We start from the raw sequence: 16,449 nt of genomic DNA on the forward strand, positions 1-16,449 counted from the left end.
CTTCTCCCACTATTTTGGTCAGTTTTTATTATGAAAAAAATCAAAAGCTAAAAATACAGTCCGACAATTCTCTTAACAGTAACAATTATTTTGCCGTTTCTGCTTTGTATGTATATTGTTTAAGAACCTGTAGCCCACCAGGCTCCTCTGTCCATGGGATTTCCCAAGCAAGACTGTTGGAGTGGGTTGTCATTTTTCTGACCCACAGATGGAACCCAGGTCTCCTGCACTAGCAGGCGGATTCTTTTACCTCCTACTTAAAGGAATGCTTTCCTAATCTAACATCTAGTCCATATTCAGGTTTTCCCATTTGTCCTCAAAATGTCTTTTGCAGCATTTTTTCTCCCTAAGTGAAGTCGCTCAGTCGTGTCCAACTCTTTGCAACCCCACGGATTGTAGCCCATGAAATTTTCCAGGCAAGGGTCCTGGAGTGGGTTGCCATTTCCTTTTCCAGGGGATCTTCCTGACCCCCAGGGATCAAACCCAGGTCTCCCACATTGCAGGCAGAGGCTTTACCTCTGAGCCACCAGGGAATCCCATTTTCTTTTCTCCCTAAAGCAGAATTCAATTAAGATTCTGACTTTCTGGAACAACTAAGCTTGTCATCTTATTAAATGTTTGTCACTAATGTCAGTAAACTCTATCCCTTTAAACATCTGTAATCTGGAAGTTAAGTCTAAAGCATTTATTAGTTTCATGTTAAGACTTTGGTATAAGATGATGCTATGATCTCTCTCATTATATCACACAAAGTGATGTGACAGGTGAGGCCTGCCAGGCTTTGTCTTGACTCTTCAACCACTCGTTAGCCACCACCATCTCCCACATGGCTAAATCTAATCAACATTTGAGGCACTTGTTCAGTTGGTGGCAAGATACCACCACACTGGCCTGACTGTCTTTGCTTTGCTGGCCGCTGGCCTGGTCTTCCTCTGAACTTGAAAGCATGTCCAGAGTTGACCTGGGGCTCCTTGCCTCTGCTCACACTCACTCACTCTGGTGAGTATCAACTCCTCAGCTGATGGCATCTCCATTCAGAAGTTTTTCAGAGTCCTGAATTCCTCACATCCTTCGTCCAATCTTGATGTCCATCTAAAATCTCAACCATCTCTGCGACTACCCTTGTAGGAGACATTTGTGTCTCGCCTGGAGGATCTCCGTGACCTCCCAGTTGCTCTTTGGCCTCATCTGTGCCTCCTCGCCTGTTCCCGTCTGTCCTCATAGCCAGTGATCCTTTAACGGTCTTTCTGAAGGACGGCTCAGACGGCTTCCTGCCTGTAAAAGGTGAAGGCCTGCCCGTGGCCTGCGGCCGCACCTCACCTGCTCTCCCCGCCGCCTCGTTCAGTTCTGCGTCGCCTCTTGCCCACTGCCCCGCACCGGCCCCCTCTGCTGTTCCTCCAGAGCGGCTGGCGCTCTGCCCTCAGGACCTTTGTCCTGCTGCTCTCTGCCTCAGATGCGCTTCTTCCGTAAAATCAGGGCTAAATCTTCTCATTCAAACGCCATCTCAGGCAGGCCTGTTCAGCAGGATCTGCTTCCCTTTTGTTTTGTTTTTTTCTTTCACATTGTATAACTGCTCTTTGGGACTGACAGGATGCAGTGAGGGCAGAGACCTGTGCTCAGTGAAGTACTACAAGTGCTCATGATACATGCTCAATAAACAATCTGTGAACAAATCAGTCACATTTTACACCTAGATTTTACCAGCCATAGTCAGAAATGAAACATGATTGAGGGCACATCTGACTGAAGGGGAATGGCTGGAATTACTGGGAAAAAAATAGTGACCCAGTTGTTGTGAAGATACACTGGAAAATGTCACAACAGAAATCTAGTCTTTGATCATGTCCATTTGGCAAAGGCTCTGCTCCATGCCCTCGTTTCAGGGACCCCTAGAAGTTTTGCCTCTAACACATGGATTCCAAGGTGTCAAAAGCCTTTTGTGTTTGTGTTTATACATTGGTTCGCATCATGAATTCCTTAATTTCCAAGTTGACGGCCCTTTGTGCATATGTACATGTGTTTCAATTCTGCTGAACAAGAAATCCTGGCATCTTCTAGATGAAGATAAGACATTTCTCTATCTGGACTAATGCTACGCTGGTAATTGTCACAAGGCTTTGTCGGGCTAGACACTTTATGCTCTGGCTTGCAATTGATTCTTTATTTCTGGTACCTTGGGATTTACTTTTCTTTTTAACCCCGACAACATTATGACAATTTGTCTGGGGGTACATTTCATCTAGCACTTAACAGTTTTTGAAGCGGGAATAGGGAAGGGAGCGGTTATCCATTAATGTCATCTTGGCTCACCTTGTTGCCACAGGGCTAAGGAGCCCTTTATACTTACATAATACCTCCTTTATACTCCAGAATTAACGAGGCTTAAGTTATATATTAAGTCTGCTTATATTAAATTTGTCCTCTGAACACACAGACCTACAAGTGCATAGTTCTAAGGTCTTCAACTATAATAGTCCTCACTGAATTTGGACTTTTTTCCTCCCAGTCATATCTGCATGGTAATTTTGGTATGTTAGTATACTCAAAAGACACATCCCAGAATTCTCTTGGAACCAGAACATTAAATAATGAACTTGAGGTCTCTTTGCTTCACTATCTTGATATGAGTTCTTATTATGGAAGAGATTCAGATGTCATTTCATCTGAGCCTTAAGGGTTGATGTGATTTGTAAAGATCTTTGAGGCTCTAAGACTCCATGATGGGTCAACCTGAAGTACATTATTTGCTGCCTTTAAGCAGAAAGCCAAACAACTTGAGACTTTTTAAGTTGTAAGACTCCAGGAAATGGGGCAGTAGAAGCAGTTTTAGAACCTCTGCTGGAGGAGAAATGATCCTCTAGAATATCCCTCTTCTATTACATAATCTACGCACGTGAAGAATACCAGTGCAAGAAACTGGTAGAACAAGTGTTAACACTGTTAGATCAACTGCAGATCAACTGCAGATCAACCGATCCTCCCGGAAAATGAAAGTGAAGTTGTTCAGTCGTGTCTGACTTTTTGTGACCCCATGGACTGTAGTCCATCAGGCTCCTCTGTTCATGGGATTCTCCAGGCAAGAATACTGGAGTGGGTTGCCATTTCCTTCTCCAGGGGATCTTCCCGACCCAGGGATCGAACCCAGATCCTCCTAGATAAAGGAATTTATTACATTTATATATTATTCATGTTTAATAATTTATTCATAATTTCTTCATGACTGAGAATTGCAGTGATATTCTGAGAAAGTTTCTAGTTGCGTGATACTTGTTCGATTTCAAAGTTCTCCAAAGGGGCTTTGATACACTCCTGTTTGGGGTTAACAGTCTACCTTTCTGTTTAAACATCACACAGGGATTCCATACTTCTTTTTTTTTTTTAATAATAATTTTTTTTTTCAATCTAGACATTTTTATTAAATTCCATTAAAAAAAATAGTAAAACATTTGAAAAACTCAAAGTTTATAAAACACACTTCTTGCCAGACAATCTTCTTTGAGCCGTGTGTAAATATGACTGGTCTTCCTCTCTTAAGCTAACTGTTGTCTTTCTGGCTTCACTCATTTGCTATCTAGCAGCCTCCCCATGTTAGCCTTGCCACATGGTCAGTCTTCTGTTTGGTAGGCTTTATAAATCCCAAAAGTTCTAATTCAGAGACAGCCCTAATAAACCGGGCACTGGAGGCTATAGCTAAGGAAATTCACCACACATTTCTAACCAAAAAAAGGGGGTTAAAATCTCAGTGTTAAAACCTCAGTTGGGGAGCTGAAGTACAGTTCAAATGCATACTACTAAATTAAACTGTAACTCTTACTGGAAAACATTAAGTATAATTAGCATCCACTGTCAATGAGACACAAATGGAAAAGTGCTCACCACTTATCTAGTTCTCATCTTTCAAGGAGTATGAAAATTGCTTCCCTGCCAACTTCAAACTACGTCAATAACCTAAGAAACATAGAGAATTCAATAATGACCGTTCTGGGACATTTTTGGTGAACTTTGGAAAATGACCTTTATATAAGTTTCAGATCAAATAGTTTAGATTTGTCTCATTTTAAATTCGAAGTAAGTATTAAGGAACAACTTATTCTGGGATGGTATGGTTCTATCTCTAGTGTAGATCCAGAGAAACTATATTCTGTAGGCTTACTTGGAGGTTGTAGAATTGATTTCAAAAGGATACTGGATAATTTCATTCCTTTCTTCTGAGGTTACAGAATTTGCGTCCATTTTTTCAGCAGCTGTCACAACTGTTGCAAAAGCCTTTTGAGAGACAGGACAGAAGAAGATAAAAATCTCTGCTGTTGTCAAGCATCTTTTACTTTTTTGCTCTTGATGGCTCTGTATTTTTAAGCCAGGTCAAACACTGCTGCTGCTGATAGCTGACACATTTTTAAAAAATTACACCAAATTTCAGGGTCTTAGAACCACACTGATGATCACTTTAAATAAGTACACATTAAAAGAAAGTGGGATGGTTCCCAAGTAATCTTATATTTCAGAGAACTAAGAAATGTGCAGAGAAAAACAATAAAAATTGAGAAGCTGAAAAGGTTGAAAAGCATGAGGCGGTCTTGTATCCTCTACTCCCAACCTCCATCACCCAGGAAAGTGCCTATTTTTCTTGGAAGCAACCAATTACCATATTTTTAAATGGTGGGTGACAAGACATGCTTCAAATAAGGCCTTTAACAAAGTTAACTTTTAATACTCTGAAGAGGGAAAGAATAATTATTAAAGAATAGTAACAGCTGTCCTTTGCCTTGCCAAGTATTCCTTGTTCTTTCTGATTGCTAAATCTGTTGTACAGTTATTCCAATATTTTCTTTTATCCAATAAGGGAAATGCTAGTTAATAATACACTGTTTTATCTTGTGGGACAACAGAACTGACCTCAACTGTTCAGCTTCTGTTAAACATACTAAAAGGTACTTATTTCGACCTGGCAAGGACACAGCATTATTAACAGAATTGGCTTGGTTGAGGCTCATGGGATCAGCCTTCTGGGGCTTGGGTGGAACTGCTGAGCAGTTAGGTGCCTTTTTGGAGAAACTTGCCAGGTGATTTATAATGCTTTCCAAACCAAAGAGAGGTGACTGAGAAAATAAGAGGTGACTTCCAAAGAACCCAAAGTATAAAAACAGCCCGAGAAAGGCCACGGCTGGTCAGACACACAGACAGCTTGCTCGTTCCCCCGACCTACCTCCGACCAGTCCACAAGGTTGATTAGCCTGCTGCACTCCAGGTGCAGTTTATATGCTATGCAGATGTCTGGGGCAACATTTGGAATGCAACCTTCTTCACTTCTCAGCGCTTCGTTCTAAAAATAACAGTAAACTAAGATAACTACCTTTCAGAAATCACAAGGAACAAAATCACAAATTAACTAACCCCCTACCCTGAAATCTGCATGCTAATAAGTGCGGTCTGTGGTTTCCTTTCTTTTCTGAGTTGTGTTTACTCTCCAGTAGCTAACCGGTTGTTGGCCAAAACTTCCCCGGGTCCTGGTCATTGGATGGACATTGCCAGGATCAGAAAACAGGAAGTTTTTTCAATTTCATCATTAATTATTAACCTCTTTTTTTCATTTAAATCATACATTATTCATTACTGAGACTCTGATGCATTTCTGGTTTCCATAAAATTTTATGGAATTTTGTGGATTTTCAATAAACTGCCACTTCCAACACTGCTAATTACCTGAATTCTAGCAATTACTATACTATACTAAGAGACACTAGCACACCCCTACCAGGACTACCAACTGTCCCTCAAAGACGACTGTGGTCAACACTGCAGACCCGAACCCCAGAAAACCACCAGTGTTTCTTCAGCTAATTTGAAATCGATGGTTCTTATTAAGAAACAAAATCTCTTTCAAATATACACATGTGAATTATATGCTCCCCCAAACTGCTGAAATCACACCAGTTCTCTTCTGTGACTTGATACTAGCCAAAAAAAGATGGATTTTATAAAGAGTGTTAATTTGTGGCTTATATAATAAAAATAATTGATATTCTGTGCCTTAAATATGAAATTATTCAATTACCCCACTACCGACATTACTGTCACCATGATTGACACCTCCCTACTCAGCATCCTCTCACAACGCTTGCTTAGCATGTTTGTGTGCCGTTTCAGACGGGAAACCAGTCCATCGGAACCCTCCTCATAGGCTTTATCAGTCACTTCTTAAGTATCCTCTGTTGTAAGATTTCCAGGTGCTTAAGTTGATAACTTATTAACAAATTAGCAATTTAATATTAACTTAGCAAATTACCAACAAATTACTTTATGTGTGTTTATACCAACTAACACTTTAGCTTTCTGAAATGTTTAAAGTGATCATGGTACCTGTCACTGAACTCTTTGTTTAAAGAACAACTTGGAACTGGCAGATATGTCTGGAGCTTAGGAGCTTTACTGCCAGGATATTGCTGGCTGGCCTCTACATTCAGTTTTGGAGATACTCTCAGGGTAGGTTTTTCTTTGGTTCAAAATCCAAGATGAAATTTCAAAGTTTTTCCTTTTTCCATCAGAAATAGTCATTTGGATTTTTTAAGTAATTTCACTGAGTCACAAGGTTTGACCAATTATCTGCTGTTACATCTGTAAGAAGGCTTTCCCTTATTTTCAAGAGTAGTAGCATTATACTCAAGTAACTCCTATGGCCTGGTTTTATTACATGAAAGAGAAGACAATCACACAATGATCAAAAGTTGGCAGTGTTAGTTCACAGGCTCAGAAAAAAGCCCTCTAAAATCTAAAGAGCTTTTTAAAATATCTGAAAGAGGTACAGCCCTGAGCTGCCCACTCCCTGCTCATTAGAACAGCAAATTTACACTATTTCTGTGATAGACACATAAAGCCTGGAATCTGGACTGAGCTGTCAGAGTAACGTCCGCTTCTTACCTTGAGGTAGTAATAGGGGTTGTTGAGTGCGGTGTGGAGGGCTACGCGGGGGGCGGCATTCAGGTGCTGGCGAAGGGCGTGGGCAGAGCTGAAGTAGAGCGTCTCATGTAGAGGCTGGGTGTCTGGAGGCAGGAGGTACTCTCTGAAACAGTCAAAGGCAGCTATCAGCTTTCAGATGAGCACAGGTTCATTTTCAGTATAATGTTTTTGTCACTCACCTTGAAGGACTGAGCAATTTACTTAAAAAGCAAAATCAACAACAGCCAAAACAACATAAGTATCAAATCCAGTGCAGCCATCATCCTCAATTCTACCTCTTCCATGTAATATTGTTTAAAACTTCTACTGTCTGGAGTAAAGGAAACTATATCTTAGTTCTGATTCAAACCTCTAGGAACAAATGTATACAAATTACATTTTTGCTCAAAATCTTTAAGATAGAATTTCTCAAAGTGTCAATGAATACTTTCTTAAATTATTTAGGAAACATGTCATATCCCTTGCCATAGCAAACATTTTAACTCTTGGCAGTGTTAAACACAGGCCTCAGACCTGGAATTAAGAGTTTAAAAAATCTTTTTGGATCATGGAGATAGCTCTCATAGAAGAAATATATGTGAAGTTTATGTATGAGAATTCCTCTTTATAGGCAGAAAAGGCTAAATTTTTGCTTCAGAGTATTAAAAAAACAAATCATTTATCATTGAAATTTCAATTACTGGAAAAAAACCACTAATTTGAGATTCTTTTGTCTTATTTGAGCTAGATAATAAACCAATTTTAATGAAATCTGAATTTTAGAAATAAAGCATTAAAAGCTTCACTGTGAATACATAATAAGCCTGTCAGCTGGTCTGAGCCATTGAAAGTACAGGGTTCCTGGGTGGCCCAGTGGGTTGCGAATCAGAAAGGGGAAACTCTGGTATCCGTAACCCAAAGGCAGAGTAATAAGTCACAGACTTGATTAGAGCAGTTAATTCACAATGCCTTCATAAAGATTCCTGAGACTTAGTCAGTCCTGGGACTGAAGTATTTTGGTCACATGACAGATTCCCACCAGTGCAGGCAGCGCTAAGCAGCTTCCTCAGCCCATCCACCAGGGAAGTCACTCTTCTTTCCGGTGTTCTGGCTTTCTTCCCCCGCCCTGGAGAGGATGACACTGCCCAGAAAAATCCCACAACACTTGCTCCACCTGCGTGGTCTGGCTTTGAGGAGGAGAGGAGGCAGCGGGGGTGTGAACCACGTATATCATGCCCCAGCAACCCCATCCTGCCCATCTCGAGAGCCCCAGACCCTCGGCTCACTTCACTTCCAGATGCTGCTCCTTCCCGAGTCAACTGGATTAGGTGGTTTAGCCGTAGCCGTGGGAATGGTTTCTGTGATGCCGGCTGCCTCCCTGGATGGCTGGCTACTCCTTTGTAATTTCCGACCACAAACTTTTCCTATCCCAACCTCAGGCTGTCCCCAATCATCATACATGATGGTCATTAAAAGATCATGCTGGCGTCCCTACTCTGTAACAAGGACTGGAAATCTAACAAGGCAACCAGATCAGGTCAATTTCAGAAAAGATACTGTCTCATATTTGTCCTTCTCTCCCTTTTTAAAATTCTTATATTTAATGTTTAGAGATTCAGGTAATTACCAAGGTAGAAGACCTTTTTAGATGGGTATCTAAAGAATTTCCATCAGAGTCAAAATATTTGCCTGTATTTTGTTTCCACTGGGCTACATTAGTTGCGCAGCAGTGATGAAACATCACCATGTATTAGAATTCTTAATCCAAATACAAACACGGAGACTGACACAGAAATCTGCAGCAAGGCTGGCCCTGGAACTCTACGTGATCCTCAGGTCACAGTCCACACGCAACAGAGGTGGTCTGAGGGGAGCTGGTACGACCATTCTAGTACCCACAAGGCGCACGAAGCTGAAGCTTGCATTTCGGTGAAACAGTTCACTCAGTGGCAACTTATTCTCATTTCTCAGCAGTTTCAGCAAGAGCTGCTCATGGTATACTGGGAACTCTGCTTGCTTCCTGGAGTCTAATGTTTGTTATTTATCTTTTAAGCACTTCTTTTCTCCTGAACTCCAAGCTCTGTTGTAAACATCTGTGTTGTGAGCCTTGGGGACAGTGTGGGGAAATGGGATGGGCCTTCTGTCACATGTCAGCAGACTGGGGTTGTTTGACTTTCCACAGGTCACAACCTCTCTCGGCTTTAGCTGCCACATGACTCCTTGGTCCCGTTTAGCTCTAAAATACTAAACACTCCTAACCTCTTCCCTGATGGGACACTCAATCTTGGCAAAGATGATACATCCTGGTATGGAAATTTTTGTGATTTCACAACACAATGCAGTTCAATCATGATCAGTTTTATTTCAGTAACTACTCAGAAAGGTGAAAAGTCAGACATATTAATTAGATCAAAGGTCATGAAAAAGGAATGGCTGGTTGGTTGCAGAGCCTACAATTTGGGATCTGTGGCAATTCAGAAAAGAACATGACATTTGACCTATAAATTATGCCACATTACACTGTAAAATTGTTTTTAGCAACTACGATGGTCACAACTTGGGAAAGGAGAACTAGGCTCATGGGTCTAGAAACTAGAAGTGCAGGAAAGCCCGGTGGAGCAAGGTTAATTCTGCGACTTCTCCAAGGTCATCTTTAGCCAGGAGGTCACTCTAGCATTACACTGCATCACTTTTATGTGACACATTTCTCTCACTTCAACCTTCCTTTTGTCACACTTGGTTGACCCTTGTGACTTCTGTCCTGACATTAGTAATTTCTCCCCAGTGACCAGGAACAACAACTGCCCCCACATGGTCCTGGAAAACGGAACTGTTCACTTACAAGAAGGACAAGTAATTTATCAGAAAACCACTCTTCGTCTTCAATAACTGAATTGCCTTTTTAGTACTTGATTCTATTCAGTACCCAGTCTGCTGCCGAGACTGAACTGCCATTAAAAAATAGGATAAGCAATGATAAAAAATAGTCCTTTTCCTACTTTTAAACTATTTGATCATTTTATTTTGAAGACTTCTCATTTTTTTTTTTCTAGATGGCATGTCCCAACTGCAGGTTAGGTGGGTGATTTTACAGACCTGGCTTTTGGGAAATCCAAACTCAGAATGATTTGAGTTTCTCAAGAAAAGGATCATCTTAAAATACAGGCAGGACTGGTGTACTTCTAAATGGACTCTGAGCGCCTTTCTCACCATGCACTGGTGCTGACATGATCATGAGCTGCACTGGTCTCCCTTAGAAACCCTTCACTCAGGATAAAATAGGGCATTACGGCTGGGCTGGGCTGGGTTGTCTGTTTTGTGGGCTTGGCCCAGATCCAGCACGCTCTGAGCAAAGACACAGCAAGGATAAAGCACAATGAAAATACCTTGTTACTAGAAAGGGGAAAAATCATTTTCTATTTCCAACCCCACTTCCCCTCCCCGCTGTCAGCATAATGAACCAGGGTAAATTTAAGCCTGCATTCTACTCAAGAATGAACTAAGTCATCTGGTTAGCTGCTTTAATAAGGATGGGAAAGGAATCAACATTAGCAGTCTAAGCTGCACGGAGACACTTGAGAAGCATAAAGCCTAAGCTGGGGGCATCCCACACTGCTGGAGGACAGCTACCACACCAGCGTCGTTGGGGCAGAAGGCCTGACTTCGAGCTCTGCAGACTCACCGCGCCAGGCTGTCAACGAAGCTCACGACTTGTTCTCTGAGGACTTCAAACCTGGTCTGCCTCTTACTGGCGCTCCTTAACTCCTTCATTTCCAGTAAGGACTGTGGAGGAAAGAAGAGACCTTCTGTTGGGGACTCTGAGACAGGGAGCCCCTCAGAGGGGAGCCCTGCCGCTCCGGCAGAGGCAGCCCATGCCCTTCTGTGTGACAGGTGTAGAGACGGAACCAAATCGAGGTGGGTTGTGTTTATTTGTCATCGTTAACAACTGGGAAGAATCTCTCCTCCTGGGTGTTTTGCTTCAAAAAAACATCAAGTGACTTTTCAAGGAATGAGGAGAAGGGCAGTTTACTTCATTACTATGTTATATGGCAGTGCGCTCACTAGCCACAACTCTTTACTTCGTTTAAGAAAAGGACTTCCAAGAAGAGGAAAAAATCCTTGCTCTTTGCCATGCTAACAGGATGGACTCCATGTGTTTTGTTTTGCTTAGACTGATATTTTATTCTACGTGATCATAACTTGGTATCATGGTACAGAGAAGGTTCTTTATTTTGCCAACCAAGATCCTAAAGTGAGAACTATCTGAAAAACGCTATATTGGACACACTGTGTGGATAAATATACATTAAAAAAAATAAATAAATCAAGGAACGTATATAAAATTAATGACTTAGTCTCTTTGGAGTCTCAATTTGACCAAACTGAAAATCAAATACATCAGATAAATAATCAGATTTCTTTTTGCAACCATGTTCCCATTTTCCCTTACTGATATTAATTAATTCTCTTTCTCCCTGAGGCTATCAGAACGGCTTCTACCTCTATGGGTTAGTAAGTTCCAGATTTCTACAAAGAGAATGAAGATAGCTATGGGGTAAACGGGATGTTCAATTCATAAGTGAGTTTCAAACTCTGCCTTGTTCTTAGCTGTGATTTTAAAATGAAAGCAGAAACACCCGAGCAGAGCTCATCGGGAGCACACAGGAGCATTGGGGACGCGGCTGGGAGGGAGAGGGAGCGATCTGACCTTCTGAAGGTGATAGAGGTCCGTCTTCTGAAGCCCCTTTGACTGTGACTGAGAAGTTTCTTCTTCCTCTTTGGTTTCTGTTTTTAATACAAAACCGACATATAGTAGCTTGGGTAAATCCATTCAAGAGAAAAACACTTCTACTACTCCAAGGGGAATAAAGTTTCATCCTTTTTTCTTCTTTTAATGTGGCAAGAGATCAAGGTTCCATCAGATAAATGATCTCTTCCAGAGACTGAAGGTCAATAAACATTACCTAAGTTACACTACAGAAAGATCTTCAAAAAAAGCAGCTACTGAATTTTAAAAATGTGACCATAATGAAAATAAACTCCTCCAAACTAACAGGAAAATGATTTCCAAATGTTTGTGTTATTATAAATAGCTTTTTAAAAAAAGTTAAACTGTGTTCCTCTGACTATGCCATTATTGATGTAAACAGTACAAACCTACACTCTGGCAAACTTAGCCTTGATCTTCTGATTCACTATATTTGACACAATGCTACTTACATCTAAAATGGGCAGTACGTGAAAGTCTTGAGAGAATCTATGGAAACACAAAATGCATCATGGTTCTTTAGCACAGCAAACAGAAAACTGTATCTTATAAAAGGTGTAGTTGTGTTTCTAAAGATCATGAAACTCTGAAAGCCTCTTCCTGGCGCAGGGCAGGTTTTGGAATCTCACACTCTCAAGGCTTATCTGGCCAAACCTAAGATGCAGCTGGACAATCTGCTTTGTTCTCAAAGAATAAGTTTCTTTTTAGCTAGTGATAATTCTCGGTTCAAGAAGGACATGATTTAAGGTTAAAACACCTAATAAACTCTTCATCCGATTTCAGTAACATGTTGCAGAGCCTTAAAAATAAATCTTGTCTGACACTCTCACCTACCAAACCCTCCAAATGTAATTTTAAACCTAAACTGTAATATGTAATAACTGTCAAGGAACCAGAGATAGCATATAGTCAAATATTACTACTGGCCCAGTATGGGAGGGGAGGGTTAATTTCACTTCATTATTAATAACATGGCACTTCTGAAAATAGAGAAGTACATTTATTCAAGACACTGGTTTTGCTCCAACTTATAAAATTCTTCTGAAGACTGTCATCTTAACCGCCAACCTTCCCATTTCTGAAAGGTGCACTCCTTTATTTAGTATTAGCACAAGAGTTGTTCACTAGCTTCTGTTACACAAATTCTAATTAGAATGATTATATCTGCAGTTTCATTTCACAAAAATCCAAGTCCGATTTTGTAAAAGATTGAAATTTAGCTAATTTATCTTATATTCTTCTAAGTCTTCTGCCCTATTTATATCCTTAAGGGTGGTCCCTCACTGTCCTAGTGACCATAATTAGGTGGTAACTGTGAACTGGAGAGAAAAAAACAATGAGATGGCAGTTAAGAAATATGTGAGCTCTAGGCTGGATGCTACCCTGGCTAGCTGAGATCTCGATTCGGAGGATTCTCTTCCTGGGCTTTAGTTTCTGTTGCAGCTGGACTCAATAATCTCTGTGATACCAGTTTTAGTCCTTTACAACGTTTATGATTGAAACTGGTTCAGCTCAGACCGTGGTGCAAATGCAGTATAGAGCAAGGCCTGTGCATGACCTGGAGGGAGCCCCGGTACTGTGGAGTGTGTCAAGCAGAAGGGCTCTTTCAACTTCCACTGGCTCAGCAAAAGCTGTTTCCTAAATCCAAAGTCTTTAAAGACAAAGGAACACTTGCCAAACACAGGAAAAATTGATAGAGACATTCTAAGTGAAATGTTTTCACCATGCCATGTCCAATCTATGTGCTTATATGTACCAGGTTGCCTCTTTTCCCGAGGCTCCACTAAAATTTCCCTAAATAGGGGAAAATAAGAAGGGCACAGTCATTTTGTTTTACCAAAGGAGTACCATACCTCAGTGCTAGAAAGGGAGCAAGGGGAGAGCCCACGAAAAGTTAAACATCAGTATCAACCCACGGAGCCCCCTCAGAACAAAAAGTCCTGGCCCATCAGGCACAGACAGGCCGCCGGCACGTGCGCGGGCGCCCCGGCATCCGGCAGACACCAGCTCCTGCGCCGATCACGAAAGACGAAGGCAGCTGTGGGTCAACAATGAGGAACGCCAGGCGGCTGCAATCCACTGAGGGCTGAGAGATCCAAGCTTTGCAAATCTGATTAAAGCAAACCTCAAGCATATTGTGGTAATCAGCATACCAATGAGCCTCACTGCTGGGAAAGCAGTTCACAGCTATTAATTTTCAGGCTTACAAATAACTTATGCATGTTTTTGAAATCTATAGAGAACCTGATGAAATGCTTAAGAAACAACATCTAAAAGGGGTTCTTAATTATGAGGCCCTGCTACCCCCTCCAATCTCTTTGATTTCTTTTTGCTGCCTTTTTTTTTTTTTAAAAAGATAAGTCCTCCAAACTGTCCATCTGGAGAAAGCAATATTTTTTCCTGACCATTTGATAGTTTTCATTGTTTTAACCAAAGCTGGAAGAGAACCATTTGGCCTAGTTGTGGTTGTCAAAGATGTGCTATTCTGAGGCTTGGTATACTGACTGATCAAAAACTCATTATCTCTTCATCTCTCAGCACATCAAAACATGGGGTTTTCCATGTTATTCTAGTCAAATGACTGTCATAGCCAGTAGAATTGGCAAGATATTATATTCTCACCATCAAGGCTCTGAAACTGGGCCAGGAACTCCTCTATTTTCTTTGCTGTGTTGCCAAGCTCCTTTGCAGAAGATGACTGAAAAACCTTCAAACAGTTCTGAAGCATGGCCATCAGCTCATCCTTGGCCAACAACCTAGAACAGAATCAGTGGCAAGGAATGTAATGCAACTGAAAAGTCAATATACTTAAAAAACAGCGCTTACATAGTAAATGTCTCTGCTCAGAAGAAGACAGTATAAAATCCTTTATGTGTAGCTACCAACTATTTTTGGAGAGATTTTCCTCAATGGATGTGATATTCACAAGTATTGAGAAGTACTCAGAAGAGTTCTCATGATGAAGCTCAACTTGGAAAATTTACAAAGATCTGGGTCCATAGCCCGGCTCTGGCACTTGCTATTTGGTAATACAGAACATGTTGCTAAACATCTTTGATCCTTGGCTTCCTTGTCTCTAAAATGGAAACAGGAACTCACAAATTTCACAAGTGAGATGGAGCCTTAGGAATTCAATCAGAAGGCGCGTCTGAAGACTAGCACAGTGCTTACTTATCACACAGCAGGCACTGGAAGGTGGTTTTCCTTGCCTTCAGATCTAAATGTAAATTAAGAGACAAGAAACGGCCACTGAGGACATAACAGCACATGCTGAATGAAAGCTCGTTTGAAATGACCAAAAAGTGTATCAACGATTCCCTTATTACCAATTTGGCTAGGCTTTATATCTTCTATGAGCTTTATTAACACCAGTCAGTAAATCCACTGAACTTTAAACTGGTAGGCAATTGTGTTTATTCTATGGCACAGGTGGAACGACTGTGCGACTCCTTCCAGGCCACAGAGAAAACCTTTGTTAGAAACAGAGAAGGGTGAGAATTCGCCTGCCAGTTCAGGGGACACAGGTTCGAGCCCCGGCCTGGGGAGACCGCACCTGCCATGGAGCAACTAGAGCCTGCGCTGCTGAGCCCGCCCCCCAGAGCCCCCGGGCTGCAGCCGCTGAGGCCTGCGCGTCTCAGAGCCCGTGCACCACAGCAAAGAGAAGCCTCCACTCGCCGCACCTGGAGAAAGCCCGTGCACAACAATGAAGACCCGGCACAACCAGAAGAATTAAAATAAAATGAAAAAAATTTTAAAAGGAAACAGAGAAGAAACACATACTCTAAAGTTAAGATCCTGTTTTCAGGGTCATTACTTAGAGGATCTCTCCCCTAAGATCATAGTCAGTAACAGGACAGTGATTACAAGTTCTTAAATTAATCAGGGAAAAACAGCCAAATTCAGAATCTGGGTGATTCTGTAAAAACTGTCTTATGTTTGATATTTTCAAGATAAAAATTAATTTTTCAAAATAAAAATTTAATATTACTAAGTTAGAGAAAAATAAAGCTAAGTAGACTATGATTACCTGGAAATTAAGCTGATCACTTCAACTAGAATTTAAACCCAAACCAAAAAAAAAAAAACCCCACCACAAAGACCCTAAAACAAAAACAAATGAAGAAAATAACCAATAAATGTAGAAATGAGAGCGGTGGACAAAAAGTAAACTTTTTCCACATTTTAAGAAAAAATATAAAATCTCTTCGTCATTCTACAGCAATGAAATAATTATCCAAAGTGTAATCTTTATCTGTGAATGAAAGGCAGTTAACAGGTCAAAGAAAACCAAGCCAACACATTAAAATCTTGATTACATTTGAGATTATTTAAAACTTCTGGCTCCCTATTGTCCAGACAGAATCAAACTATGAAGAGAAGAGAGCTAACTCAAAGTCAGACACACCTGAACAATCTGTCACCCCCGACCTTTAGCCTCACTCAGACAGATGAGACTCAGGAAAGAGCCACACCGCCAGGCTCCCGCGAATCACAGGCACGGGCTTGCTGGCAGGGCTGAGGAAATGCTGGTGGAGGACGAGCCCAAACCAGCAGCCCCCGAGGACTGACCAGCTTCCCAGGTCACAGGCAGCCACGCCTCTTATCCCTGGGCAGCTGACAAAACTGAATATTGAGAAGGGTGAAGCCTATTATTCATCTTCAGGATGCAGGAAAAAATGGCATCATGTCATATAATTTTGAAATCAAACTTTACTAGCCGTAATTTTTAATATGACCTTTGATTT

General features: G+C 41.2%; 1 protein-coding gene across 5 annotated transcripts in view; it reads right to left on the reverse strand.

The window, feature by feature from the left end:
* Window positions 1-3,362: 3,362 nt before the first annotated feature.
* Window positions 3,363-16,449, reverse strand: part of ORC3 (origin recognition complex subunit 3) — a 64,101-nt gene continuing 51,014 nt past the window's right edge. For all 5 annotated transcript variants that reach the window (XM_061131966.1, XM_061131965.1, XM_061131964.1 and 2 more), the window contains 7 exons: window positions 14,327-14,460; window positions 11,645-11,721; window positions 10,619-10,719; window positions 6,919-7,060; window positions 5,207-5,323; window positions 4,187-4,266; window positions 3,363-3,677 (listed from right to left, as the gene is read on the reverse strand). In XM_061131966.1, coding sequence (XP_060987949.1) covers window positions 3,572-3,677; window positions 4,187-4,266; window positions 5,207-5,323; window positions 6,919-7,060; window positions 10,619-10,719; window positions 11,645-11,721; window positions 14,327-14,460 — 757 coding nt within the window. In that variant the 3' untranslated portion in view covers window positions 3,363-3,571. The remainder of the gene's footprint in view (window positions 3,678-4,186; window positions 4,267-5,206; window positions 5,324-6,918; window positions 7,061-10,618; window positions 10,720-11,644; window positions 11,722-14,326; window positions 14,461-16,449) is intronic.

The sequence above is a fragment of the Dama dama genome, chromosome 28, assembly GCF_033118175.1.
Source record: "Dama dama isolate Ldn47 chromosome 28, ASM3311817v1, whole genome shotgun sequence".
In the NCBI taxonomy this organism is placed as follows: domain Eukaryota; kingdom Metazoa; phylum Chordata; class Mammalia; order Artiodactyla; family Cervidae; genus Dama; species Dama dama.